Raw genomic sequence first — 13,013 nt, forward strand, 5'->3', positions numbered from 1 at the left:
GGAGTGACTCAGCCCCTCGGGGTCCTCGGAGAGCGCTTGCGGCCGCTTCAATGACTCTCCTGGGATGTGCAGCTAGACGGGGACTGTCCCGTGGTGGTACTCCTCTAAGTCTCTCCTCCTTCCTGGCGTCTGGCCGCGCTCGCCAAGTTTGGAGTTTTAGCTAAATGTCGGCTACTGACTTCTGTTTTTTATAATTCATGAGTTTTAGCTAAAAGTCGGCTACTGACTTCTGTCTTTTATAATTCATACATTTAAAGATTTGACGCTGCGGTGACTAGGGTGTCCCCGGATGTGTGGACAGAGTGCTTGACATTTCTCGAAATTCGTTTATTTGGTGAGCTTAGACGGATCACGTCGAGCCTTTGATCTTCCACACGAGTGGAACTGGACAAGGTATCCAGACGCAGGCTTTCCAAGCTCTTGCCTACAGAACTCCCCTGGCAACCAGAGCCAGAAGAGCCGCAGCCCCATGCCCCGATGCCCAGGGCCATCCTTCCCGCCCGAAGGATGCTGGGTGGGAGGAGGAGGGGCAGCACTGGGGAATTTTAAAGGGTCCTTCCCACCTTCTGGAACCTTATGACGGTTTGTGCTTGGCTACAATCAATGTTAGATATCAAAACGAGGGTCATGGCTGAGGCCTAGCGAGGAGGAGCCCCAGCTTATTTTGCTTAGAAAGAGTGTAGTGAGGAAGACACCCCGAAAATGAATCCAGGTCCACTTCCCAGTTTCTGAAATTGCCCGCTCGCCGCTCAGCGTTCTGAAGTGCGGTGGTTGTCTTAGGGTTTCTATTGCTGCCATGAGACACCACGACCAAAGGCAAGTTGGAGAGGAAAAGGTTTATTTGACTTATACTTCCATATAAGTGTTCATGGATAAAAGAAGTCAGGACAGGAACTCAAAACAAGGCAGGACTGTGGAGGCAGGAGCTGAAGTGGAGGCCTGGGAGGGGTGCTGCTTACTGGCTTGCTGTTCACATTTGCTGTATAGCCCTGGCTGTCCTGGAAATCCCTCTGTAAACAAGGCTGGCCTCGAACTCAGAAATCCACCAGCCTCTGCCTCCCAATTGCTGGGATTAAAGGCATGCACCACCACCGCCTGGCTTCAGCCTGCTTTCTTTACAGAATTTAGGACCATTAGCCCAGGGATAGTACTACCTATAATGGGCTGGGCCTTTTCTCATCAATCACTAATTAAGAAAACGCCTTACAGGCATGTGCAACTCCAGACTTTAGGGAGGCATTTTCTCAGTCCAGTTTCTCTCGTCTCAGATGACTTTAGCTTTTGTCAAGTTGATAAAAAACTAAGCAGCACAGTGGTATCCTGCAATCCCTGGCCAAGGCTTTGAAAAGGACAAGTTTCCTTAAAGACTGTCTTTCCCTAACTAGAATCCCAACATTTCGAACAATGGAGAAAACAAGATGAGAGGCCATCTGCCCTTCCCCTCAGAGCTGCCTCACAGTCTTCCTAAGTTGCTCAGTCAGTTGTGCAATCACTCAGCTAAACAACACCATTTAAAACCCTCCCCACTGGAATCTTTTGAGAAAGCATATTTTAGGGTAAGTGGGGACCATTAGCACATTTCTGCACACATTAATAACATGGTATCGTTTTCTCACCTCTCTGAAATGCTGTTGGGAGTTTAGGTTCCTCACTTTCAAGGTTCACAGGCAAGAAAAAGAAAATTGCTGCAATTAACCCAAGGAATACCATTGCTTGTAAGAGATGCTCCAATTGATTGTAAAGACACTGAAATTAGGGCTGGGGAGATGAGATCGCTCAGCGGTTAAGAGCACTGACTACTCTTCCAGAGGTCCTGAGTTCAATTCCCAGCAACCACATGGTGCCTCACAACCATCTGTAATGGGTTCTGAGGCCCTCTTCTGGTGTGTCTGAAGATGGTGACAGTGTCCTCACATATAAAATAAATAAATCTTCAAAAAAATGTTTGGGGAAAAAAACTGGAATTGAAAGAAAAAGTGATAAAACAAGTGCCACATTTTCGACAAGATACTAAGCATAGAATTTTTTTTTTCATCCACAGAGATGTTTCTAGACTCTTGGAAGCCTGAAAGCTAGAGAGTCTAAACCCTGCATGCAGGTGAGTTTCTACCTGTAACTTGTGCTGCATTGCTTCTCAGTATCAAAGTTGATCTGTTCTTTCACGTGTCATGACACCTTCAGTGCATCACTCTTTTGTGCTTCCAGATCATTGTTGAATAAACTAAGAGTGACTTAGTCACAGGCGCTAAGATACTGAGACAGACACTGTAATACTGAGATGGATATTAACAAGGGTGTAGTGTATATAGTGTGAATACACTGGATAAAATCATTCATTCCTAAAACCCTGGGTTAGAGTGGAGTGTTAGAAGGTGTTAGAAGTGTTAGAAAAATGTTAAAAGGTTGTTTTTTTTTGTTTTTTTGTTTTTGTTTTTTTTTTTTTCATGACAGGATTTCTCTGTGTAGCCCTGGCTGTCCTGGAACTCACTCTGTAGATCAGGCTGGCCTCGAACTCAGAAATCTGCCTGCCTCTGCCTCCCAAGTGCTGGGATTAAAGGCATGAGCCACCACTGCCTGGATAAAAGATTTTTTAATGTGTTGGTACCACATGCATGCCTAGTGTCCACAGAGTTCAGAAAAGGGCATTGGATTTTTTGGAACTGGAGTTACAAGTGGTTGTGATTCACTATGTGGGTGCTGGGAACTGAGCAATGTCCTTTGCAAAGAGCAATAAGTGTTCTTAAGCCCTGAGCTGTCTATCCAGCCCCTGGAGTAAGTTTTCACCATACTCCCTAAAATGACACTAAAACTTTTATTTCTGGAATTTTCCATATAATATTTGGCTGCTGATGAATTAAACTGAAGAGAGCAAAACTTGAGAAAACAGGGAATTGCCTTCTGCCTTTGTGCATCTTTGGTCTTCATGATTAGTGTTAGGGTCCTGTACATTATTCAATAATTATACAAATAAATGTATAAATATATATATAAATAAATGTATGTAGGTCTATCTATCCTTTAAAGACGCTGGGTGAGCTAGAGAGATAGCTTGCAAGCACAAGCACCCGTGTCATCCCCAGAACCAATGTGTATGAAAGCCAATTAAGGTAGAATATACCTGTAATTCAGCACTAGAGGGCAAGCAGAGGCACGCAGATCCCAGGGACTCCCTGGCCAAACCGCTTAGCTTAGCCTACTCAGTGAACTCGAGGCTAAAAGATGATCCTATCTCAAAAGAAGGTGGGTGGTGCCTGAGGAATGACACTTGAGGTTGTTCAGTGGCCTGCACATGCACTCACACACGTATGTAAACATGCGCGCGCCTGTGCGCGCATACACACACAAATGGTAGAAATGATGAGAAGTATTAAGAGGATGCTTTGGGGAGCTGTTATATTAGAACAAAGTGTATCCTGAAGAAAGAAGGCTCTTGAAATATTGAAGTCATTAAATTCTCCGCATATTTCCTCAAGTGTCTCTCAGAATGTGGCAGCAGCACAGCCAGCAAAGGGAAGGGACAGAATAAGATATTTCCTCTTTAGTATTCTCTAAGATTCCAGAATATTCTTTAGAGATTTCTTTTTTAAATTTTATGCGTGTGGTTGTTTTTCCTGCATGCGTGTCTGTACACTGTGTTCATGCAGTGCCTGCAGAGGCCAGAAGAGGGTATCAGTAACTCTGGAACTGAGGTCCACAGATAGTTTGTGAGCTGCTGTGCAGGTACTGGGAACTGAACCCTGGTCCTCTGTAAGGAGAGCAAGTGCTCCTCTGAGCCATCTCGCCAGCCCCAGATTATGAATTATTAATTAGATCACTTACAAAAGAATTTTAAAGTACCTCCATCCTGGACCAACATACTGAAAATGCCCCTGGGTGAGGACAAGCTCTGAGAGTTCCCACACCAAAGTTTAGAGTAAGACATAGTATTCAGACATTAGCATGGACCAGAGTCAGCTAGATTATATAGGCCACGGTGCTGGGCTGTGTCTTCAGAGACATGGATGCAGTTGGTCTGAGCTGCTGCTGCTGCTGCTGTTGGGGATACTTGGGGACCGTGGGTGGCAGTGAACACACTTTGCCACCACAGCTTTAGGGAGAGCCAGAAAAACTGAATGTGGTTCCAAATCAGGCATGGTGGTTTAGATGCAGTCTCAGCACTAGAGAGACACAAGCAGGAAAGTTGGAAGTTCTAAGCCAGCCTGAGCTACATATTAAGCTCTTGTCTGAAACAAAATCAAACTCATGTTCCACATTCATGTATCCTTCTGTATGCAAAAGTGATTGGTTTCAGATCTCTAAGAAAAGCCTGAGCCAGGCGCTGGTGGCGCACGCCTTTAATCCCAGCACTTGGGAGGCAGAGGCAGGTGGATTTCTGAGTTTGAGGCCAGCCTGGTCTACAGAGTGAGTTCCAGGACAGCCAGGGATACACAGAGAAACCTTGTCTCGAAAAACCAAAAAAAAAAAAAAAAAAAAAAAAAAAAAAAAAAAAAAAAAAGGAAAGCCTGATCTGAGGATGCCACACCCTTCATATTTAAGTGCATGATATTTACGTATTACCAAACATACATCCTTTGTTATACTTGAAATCATCTCTCAGTAGTTGTGGCTAATGGAACGGAAGTGTGGGGAAAAGGACGCCAAGTCCCTCTGTTTTAGTTCTTTGCCACTTGTGCCCAACCTACTGTCACTTGTAGAGCAGATGTCCGCTGTGGAGGGTGGGCAAGCTCATCACGGCTAATGAGCATTCCCCACAAAGGAGTCTCAGCTTTACAGCACCGTTCCCATTGGAATTACTTGCACACTCTGGGCTTTTACAGTCCCTATTTTAACTTGCCTGGCACCAAATAGTGTGAGTCATTAGCCATCCTCCCCTGTTGATGGTTTGCACCAGTGTTTAAAAACAAACATGTCATCATCGCGGTGTAAACTTTAATCTCCAGATGTTAGGAGCACTGTTCTTTCAGCCACTAACTCTACCTGTTTCGGGTATTGTTTCCATGGCTCTATTCAAAACTCTCCAAAGATAATAGAATATTCTAGGAGTTCACCTAGTGATTTCCTTTTATAGCAGCTGGTGGTAGTAATCCGAGAGCTCGAGAGCTCGTGTCCTGTGAAAGCACAGGAAGTAAGGAGAGGCACTTCCTGGTCTGCCTAAGACCTCCACATTCGCTCTCCAAGCTAACAGTAGGTTTAAATAAATTCTGACCTAGCCAGGAGGAGACCTGTTTTTGTCTTTTGTTGTTACAAACATGTATTGGTATTTTATGTTCTGGCTTCAAAAATTTTGTTTAGAAATTGTGCGCTTCATAATGGAACAAGAAGTATTTCTGCTAATTAGCCCTCAGGACAGTGGTAAGCACCTGTGTGGCCCAGGTTATTGAGCAAGGGTCAAATTTAGTCTCTGTTCAAAAGAAAACAATTTTGTTCATCGGGTCACTGTGGTGCACACTTGTAATCCCAGCACTTGAGAGGCGAAGGCAGGACCACCAGGAGTTCAAGACCACCCTCAGGTTCTATGGTGACTCTGATGTCAGCTGGGCTACAGGAGATTCTGTCTTAAAACAGAAACTTGAGTTCGTGTATCAAGGGATAAACTCTAGTGTGTTTTAGTGTAGAGTTTACATTCTAAGGAAAACAAGGCAGCTGACTAAGTCCATACCGGCTGTTTTAGATGGAAGTCGAAAGATGTTCAGTTAGCACTCGATCATCAGTAGAGGCTCCATCCATCCAACTGTCCATGTAAAGTAGTACTGGACTCATGAGGGCGTGGGGAGGGATGCACAGTACCCTCCTCATCCCATTTCCAGACTCTTTTCTGCATTTCCTATTTATAAGGCAGTGCCAGGCATTCAGCGGAGGAGTGGAAAACACACAGCTTCTGGAGCAGGTGTTCTCAACCTGTGGGTCACGACCCCTTTGGCAAGCTTCTGGCTTCAAAAATATTTACATTATGATTCATAACAGTAGCAAAATTCCATGTATGAGGTAGCCATGAAAATTATTTTATGGTTGGGTATCAACACGAGGAACTGTATTAAAGGGTCTCAGCATTAGGAAGGGTGAGAACCACTGACCTGGAGCTTAGAGACTATTTTAAACCCATTACTGGGTCCTGGCTTCAGGACCTGAGGGTAATGGCAGTTTCAAATAGCTAACTGGCAGTAAGATCTAATGCACATGAAATTCCCTCTCACCATTCACAGTGCTGTGGTTGCTTCTCTAGATGTCTGAGGAACACCACTAACCCCCACTTAACCACAAAAATCATAAAAGTCACATCATGAATAGTAACTCTAATTAGTGTCCACACATGCTCCCACAGCTGCCCCAGGGGCCGCACAATAAGGCTCTGATGGTTTGTACCACACAATGACAACACAGATTGGTATCCTACTTGGCCACTAACTTTCTGAACAACGTCCACAGGACTTACCTCTCTGGAGCTCATAGAACGTATCGATGGAGAAGTGGCTGGGGCAGCAGGTACTGCCGTGGCTCTTGCCTTACAAAGTGCCGGTATGGGCCAGTTGTGGCACATACCTTTAGCCCCAGCAGTTAGGTCAGCCTGGTCTACATAGCTAGTTCCAGGCCAGCCGGGGCTGCACAGTGAGACCCTATATGAAAACTAAAGTGTCAGGTGCCATTGTAGAAGCTAGGGGAATACAGTACTCTCAACCATCTTGACTAAAGATGTCTTATTTATAATAGTGGAAACATGATCCTGTCAAAATACAGGAACCAGCTTTGTGAAAAGCATTACAGTTTCAATTGTTTAGTGTTAGTTGCCTACAAAGGCAAGTTGGGGGTAGGAGCCTGGGGAGATGGTTCAGTGGGGGGAAGGGCTTCCTGCACATGCATGAGAACTCGAGTGCCAGTCCCTGTCAGTACCCACATAGAAGCCGGGCATAGTGCTGCATGCCTCTGATCACTGTGCTAGGAAGGGTAGGCGAGACACAGATGAAGGCTAGGGTCTAGCCAGCCAACAGAGCTAAAAGGCAAGCTCTACATTCAGTGAGAGATCCCTGCCTCAAAAAACAAAATGGAACAGTGATAGAGGAAGGCATTCATAGCTGACCCTCTGGTTCCATACATGCATATACCATATACAGGCAAGCACAACCCACAGATATGCATAAACACTCTAGAAGAGTTGTCTTGGTCATGGTGTCTGTTCACAGCAATGGAAACCCCAACTAAAGCACACCTTTTCCAATACTGGTGGTAGGAAGAGGAAAGTTTGCTCTTAAGATGAAATTTACCAGATTGCTTCTACTAAGAGTCACATTAAGGCTAATGATGTGTAAGTGAAACAAAGCAAAACAACAAAAACAAACTGCCCCTGCAGTTATCAATTGTTTCGATAGAATTGTTCTGCAGTATTTGTCAAGAATATATGTTGCTTGGGGTTAGAGAGATGGTTCGGCAGTTCACAGCACTTGTTGTTTTTGCAGAGGACCCACGTTCAATTCCTAGTTCTCACCCAGTTGCTTATCCATAGCTCCAGTGCCAGGGGTCTGATGCCCTCTTGTGACAGCTATGGACAACCAGGCCTGCAAATGGTGCACACACATGCATGTGGTCAAAACACTCAAATTCACAGAAACTTTAACAAACAAACAAACAAACAAACAAACAAACCAAAACCAATGTAGTCTGAAACAACTATGAAAAATAGAGGATTCTGGGACAGGAGAGATGGCTCAGCAGGTAAGAGCACTGACTGGTTCAATTCCCAGCAACCACATGGCAGCTTATAAGTGTCTGTAACTCCAAGATCGGATACCTTCACACTGACACCCGTGCAGGCAAAACACCAATGCACATAAAATAAAGTATAAAAAATAGGACTCTCCTTATCAGAATTTTCCAAATTCTGTTGATTTTAATTAAGTTCATTTTCTCTAATAAGCAGATTGTGTAATCCCTAAGGAAAATAAAGCCTGTTGAATAAATGAGTAAGGTGTTGGGGAAGGTCTAGCCCAAGCGTCCAAGCTCCTCCATGCTTTCTCTTTCTTTCCGTAACAGATCTTTCTCTCTTCACTCCTTGTTTTAACTGGATACTTAGCTGCCTGCTTGGAGATTACCACAGTCTGGATGCAGCTTGTCTCCTTCTGCGTAATGAACCCATCTTGAAGTTTGGGTCTCCATAAAGATGTTGAGAGATGGTGGGACCTTTAAGCGTTAATTAAACTGTAGGAGCGCTAACCTCATGAATAGAGTAATGTCTTCAAGAAGCTGGATTAGGGCTTGGGGGCAGAGTGGGTTGTTCTATAAGGCAGTGGTTCTCTGCCTTCCCAAGGCTGCATGCGACCCTTTAATAACTCTTCGTGCTGTAGTGACCCCACCAACCATACAATTATTATATTGTTGCTACTTCATAACGGTACTTTATAATACTGTTATGAATCACAGCGTAAATATTCTGTTTTCTGATGGTCTTAGGTGATCTCTGTGAAAAGGTCGTTTGACCCCAGGTTTAGAAACACTGTTACAAAGCAAGAGTGCCCTGGGTATTTTGTTTCTTCCTCATGTACTATTAAGTAATAATGAGCTCCTATGACCCTGCTCAGAGGCCTCCAGAACTGGAATTAAGTGAGCATTTTTGTCTGAATACAAAGTGCCCAGCCACAAGCACATTTTGTTATAACCATACAAAACAGACTGAGCTGAGGACTCTAGCTGGCTGGAACCTACTATTAGCCAACAGGAAGGAGGCAAGAGTGACCTTTGTAATTCTCAGTGATTTGTTCTGAACTTCTGCCCCCTTTTCCCACTATGGTTGGAATCAGTGGTAAGTATAAGGCTGACTGGATCTCTGGATTGCCTGTGGATCAGCTCACCTATGGATGGCTAAACTTGAGGTCCCGTGTCCCATCCCACAGCAGCTTCCTCTGTACCCTAATCTGCACATCTCTGAGTATGTGACTTCATTCCCTGATGAGCCCCACCAAGAGTCTTCTACCCACTAAGTAAGTTGGACTTATTAAAACACTCTTTAAAAACCCACATCCATGTAATTAAGTAACATTTATTTTACATAAAACAATTTTCAAAGAATACATTTAAAAACCCATCTAGATACTGATTTGATAGCATTACAAAAAAATTGAGAGGCACAATTGAAGTATTCAAATAAATGGTGAGAGTGAAGGTGGGGGTCTATACCTGTTGTCCACCGTGTTTCCTGTGACTCCTCTTACAGGAGCCTTCCCATGAGGCAGTAGTGCACTTTGAGTAAATTGAATAAATCACATAAAATATATACTTTTATACAGAAAGTGTTATTGTATCATCACTTTCAATTACTTATAAAAACTTCATTTTTCAATTGCACAAAAGTTCTCTTTAAAACTGATAATTCCCAGAAGACAGGGCTTAGAACTATATGTCTAAATAATTCATTACAAATTAATTAGATCTCTATTTCTCCACAGATAGAAAACAATCTATGAAGAATTACATCATTTAAATGGGACATTTAAATTTTTTTCATAGGAAAATAGGTTTATACATTTGTCCCTAGTCAGCTAAACTTTCTCCCCCTACTTTAAAACAGATCCCAGGCTGTTCAGAACTTTCCGATGGAGTACCTGTGCCACAGTACTCTGTGTGTGTGTGTGTGTCCCATCAGCCCATCTTGTCTGCCCCTCTGCTGCAGTATCCAATTATCAAAAAGGCACGTGGCTACATTCTTCAGAACAGTTTTGGTCTTAAAAAAAAAAATCACACGTTTATAAGCTGTGATTTCAATCATGTTTTAAAACAAAAATACTAGACAAGCTCATTTCTCAAGGCAGGCGATAGAGAATCCACGAATCCCTTGGCAGACAGCGCATCACTTTCCATAGAACTTCTTGTTGAGCAGATATATGAGAAGGTTCACGTTCACTTTCACCTTATCAAACATTTTCATCACAGCCACCCCTTCATACTGCATCTGAAGTAAGTCCTGGAACCAGAGGGAAGGGTAACATCTCAGTGTGACTTCACTGTTTAAGAACGGACTGGAAGAACCAATGACAGAATAGCCCCGGCTGATCCAGTAATCCCACTGTGGCTTCTAAAGCATTAGTCATCTTAACGGTACTGCGCCTGGGGACTACTGATGTGGCAGCTCTGGGGTGGGAGTTGCATTTTAATAAGTTCATAATTGACAGCGAGTGGTGTTGTGGTCAGGACACACAGAGAATTACTGCCCTGCGTGGAAGAAAGTGACTTAATGATAGAGAGAGGGCTGCGGTTATAATTTGGGGGTACAGAGCTAGCTTGTGTGTGAGAGCTTTTGGGCTTGAGCCTCAGCACTAGGAAAAAAAAACTGCATGAAAGAAAATTATTATCCAGTTAATATAAAACACAATCTTCATTTCAGTCCTACAATTAAAAAGTGTGTGTGCGTGTATATGTGTGTGTGTGTGTGTGTGTGTGTGTGTCCATGGATGTGACCTGCATGTGGAGGTCAGAGGACAACTTGGGAAAGTAGATTCTCTCCTTCCACCATCTGAGTTCCAGGAATTTAAACCCAGGCTGTCTGGCTTTTGGAGCCCTGTTTGTCACCTACTGTGTAATGCAGAGAGCGCCACACTGGCCTTCATATAAAACCCCAGCTCACCTGAATATTGAGTTGCACCTTTTCCATCTCAACACCAAGGAATTTGGATCTGACGTCAAAGATGCCCATGTCCTCAGTAGCTATGATATCGAACACAACATTCTTAAACCTATTGAAGAGGAACAGTCAGACATGTGCAATCATAAGTAAACTGCTAAAGAACTCCATGGAGCCTCAACTTAGGAGCAGTGAGCAGACTAGCGTGGCAATCCCAAGGCACCCAAACACCCAGCATCCTCTTCCACTATCTGAACTAGATGGTTTTTTGTTTTTTTTTCTAAATTACAAAAGAACTAGCAGGTGTGATCCCTGGACATGGCCTTATACCACTGTTGGGACAGCAATGTTCATTAGTTAATAATCTTTACAGAAACTCCATGGGATGAAGAGCTTGTAGACTCAGATGTTGTGGGTCAGGTCCTAGAAGGAGGAGGGAGTCAGAGAGAAGGCCATAGCCAAAGGATGACTTCTTTTGTGACAAAGGAAAACAGGAGGGATATGCATGAGGCTCATGGTCCCTTGCAAAGGCAGAGCATGGTGTGCCAGCATGCATGGTGTGCCTGCTGGGGCCATGCACCACCATTTCTGTTGGTCCTTCCACCTTGAATTCACACACTCCCAGCTTTATTGGAGGTGGTTCTGACCAGGGGCTGTCACAGCTTGTGGTTTTGAAATGTAAACACTTTTTAGTAATAGGTAATTCTTGCACCAAGATCAAAAGGCAGCCTTTCATGCTCACTGCTCTGACTCAGTTCTTTTGAAGGGACCGAGAGACCCCCTCGGATCCATACACCGGACACACCTTAGGACACATAACTTCTGGGTACACACCCTTCCCAGGACTGAACACATCAGTGTCTGATACTGAAGGTAGGGCCATGGGGTAAGACTAGTGATCTGTAACCTAGGCTAAACCTTGCTAGAACAAACAGACCTTCCAAACTACCCAGGACCTCCGAGGACTGCTTAGTCAGCTTGTGTGTGAGTGGAGGGCAGGTGTGTTCTCAGTAGATGCTGGCCTGTACTTACTGGTTAGTTTGAAGGTCATCTATGCCCAACAGGACGCCTTTGTCATGTAGCTTTGCTGCCGTGTACCTCACTGGCTTCACTCTCTTCGTTCCTTTGGGTTCTGCTTTTCCATCCAGTTTAATTGATCTCCGAGAATTTCTGAGCAAAAGAGAACAGACAATCTGTTGTCAAGATGTTCTGGACAGGGCAGCAACCATGCCCAGAGTGACCCCACTGTTTACTGGGGGTGGGGTGAGGTGGTGGGGTGGTGGTGGTGGTGTACTGATCTGCAATAGAAGGTGACAATCATCTCTATGCTTTGGAATCACTATCCAACTGGATTTCCTAAGTGACTGAAGTTGGTATTTAAAGTAAAAAGTATGTTGTGTTCTCAGGCATCCTGAACTAAGTGTCTATCTTAGATGTCACTGTAAGTAGCCCTGGAGTAATTACGTGAACTTTCTGTTCCAAAGTGAAGGTATTAATAAAACTAATTTAGCCCTGTTCCAAGTATATGCTTTAAGCATATTATGTTCTAAATATGTACTTTAAACATATCAGTTTGCATTTTCCAATGAATGGTTTCCATGGTGCTTTGAAATCAATGCATTCCTTTGCTATAAGTAATTTTCATTTAGCTTTTCATAGCAACACCAGAGATGGCATTCTCAATCCTGTGTTAAACAGGAGAAAATCAAGATCACAAACTATGAGAGACTCAGAACCCACATTAGGACTACAGAGTTCATGGCTTAAAGTTGCTTTAATGCCCTGTGAAGCCAAACCACTAGGGATCATTTTTGACTGAAGTTTGCTTGATTGATTTCTTCTTGGGTAGAAGTGTTAAAAAAAGATTTTACACAGCCTGCAAGCAAATGAATGAAGACTGACTGGGCCAGAGTTGGGAGATGAGGAGACTATCTCTTTTCTTCAGACTTCCTATGAGTAATACTATCGATTTTCCTACACGGTATCATTTCCTACTGCTTTTTATGCAGACGAAGGTTATCTGGAAACACTGTATCACACAGTTAAGTGGGTAATTAAACTTTAATCAGCATTGACCCAGACTAGTGATAAGAATAATTATCAACAAAGAGTTGTCACTGAGAATCATTATATTGTATATAAAAAAAACCCTATAATTTGTATACTAATGGATATGAGAGAGAGCTGCCAAAATTTGGCATGACTTAAAAAAATATCAACAAGGAATTTTAAATCATTAAAATTTAATTGTTCTGTGCATTTAGCAAATACTTGACTTATCTAACACTATCAGGCAAACAAAATCCTGTTCATCATAAACATTCTCAACTCAAGTAAACATATAGGTGCTGGATAGTTTTATGTCAAGTTGACTCATCTAAAGTCATTTGAGATCTTAAAGTCACTT

At 43.3% G+C, this 13,013-nt stretch overlaps 1 protein-coding gene and 1 long non-coding RNA gene across 5 annotated transcripts in view; one reads left to right on the top strand and one right to left on the bottom strand.

Moving 5' to 3' along the window:
• The first annotated feature begins 202 nt into the window (after positions 1 to 202).
• LOC116083379 lies at positions 203 to 8,998 on the top strand. The gene is made up of 3 exons (XR_004115698.1): positions 203 to 393; positions 2,042 to 2,098; positions 8,790 to 8,998. It is a non-coding gene; the product is annotated as an uncharacterized LOC116083379 (long non-coding RNA).
• Positions 8,999 to 9,008: 10 nt separating this feature from the next.
• Iqgap2 (IQ motif containing GTPase activating protein 2) overlaps positions 9,009 to 13,013 on the bottom strand; it is a 275,140-nt gene continuing 271,135 nt past the window's right edge. For all 4 annotated transcript variants that reach the window (XM_031360159.1, XM_031360160.1, XM_031360161.1 and 1 more), the window contains 3 exons: positions 11,639 to 11,776; positions 10,610 to 10,718; positions 9,009 to 9,949 (listed from right to left, as the gene is read on the bottom strand). In XM_031360159.1, coding sequence (XP_031216019.1) covers positions 9,836 to 9,949; positions 10,610 to 10,718; positions 11,639 to 11,776 — 361 coding nt within the window. In that variant the 3' untranslated portion in view covers positions 9,009 to 9,835. The remainder of the gene's footprint in view (positions 9,950 to 10,609; positions 10,719 to 11,638; positions 11,777 to 13,013) is intronic.

Source organism: Mastomys coucha, unplaced genomic scaffold, assembly GCF_008632895.1.
Source record: "Mastomys coucha isolate ucsf_1 unplaced genomic scaffold, UCSF_Mcou_1 pScaffold8, whole genome shotgun sequence".
Taxonomy (NCBI): domain Eukaryota; kingdom Metazoa; phylum Chordata; class Mammalia; order Rodentia; family Muridae; genus Mastomys; species Mastomys coucha.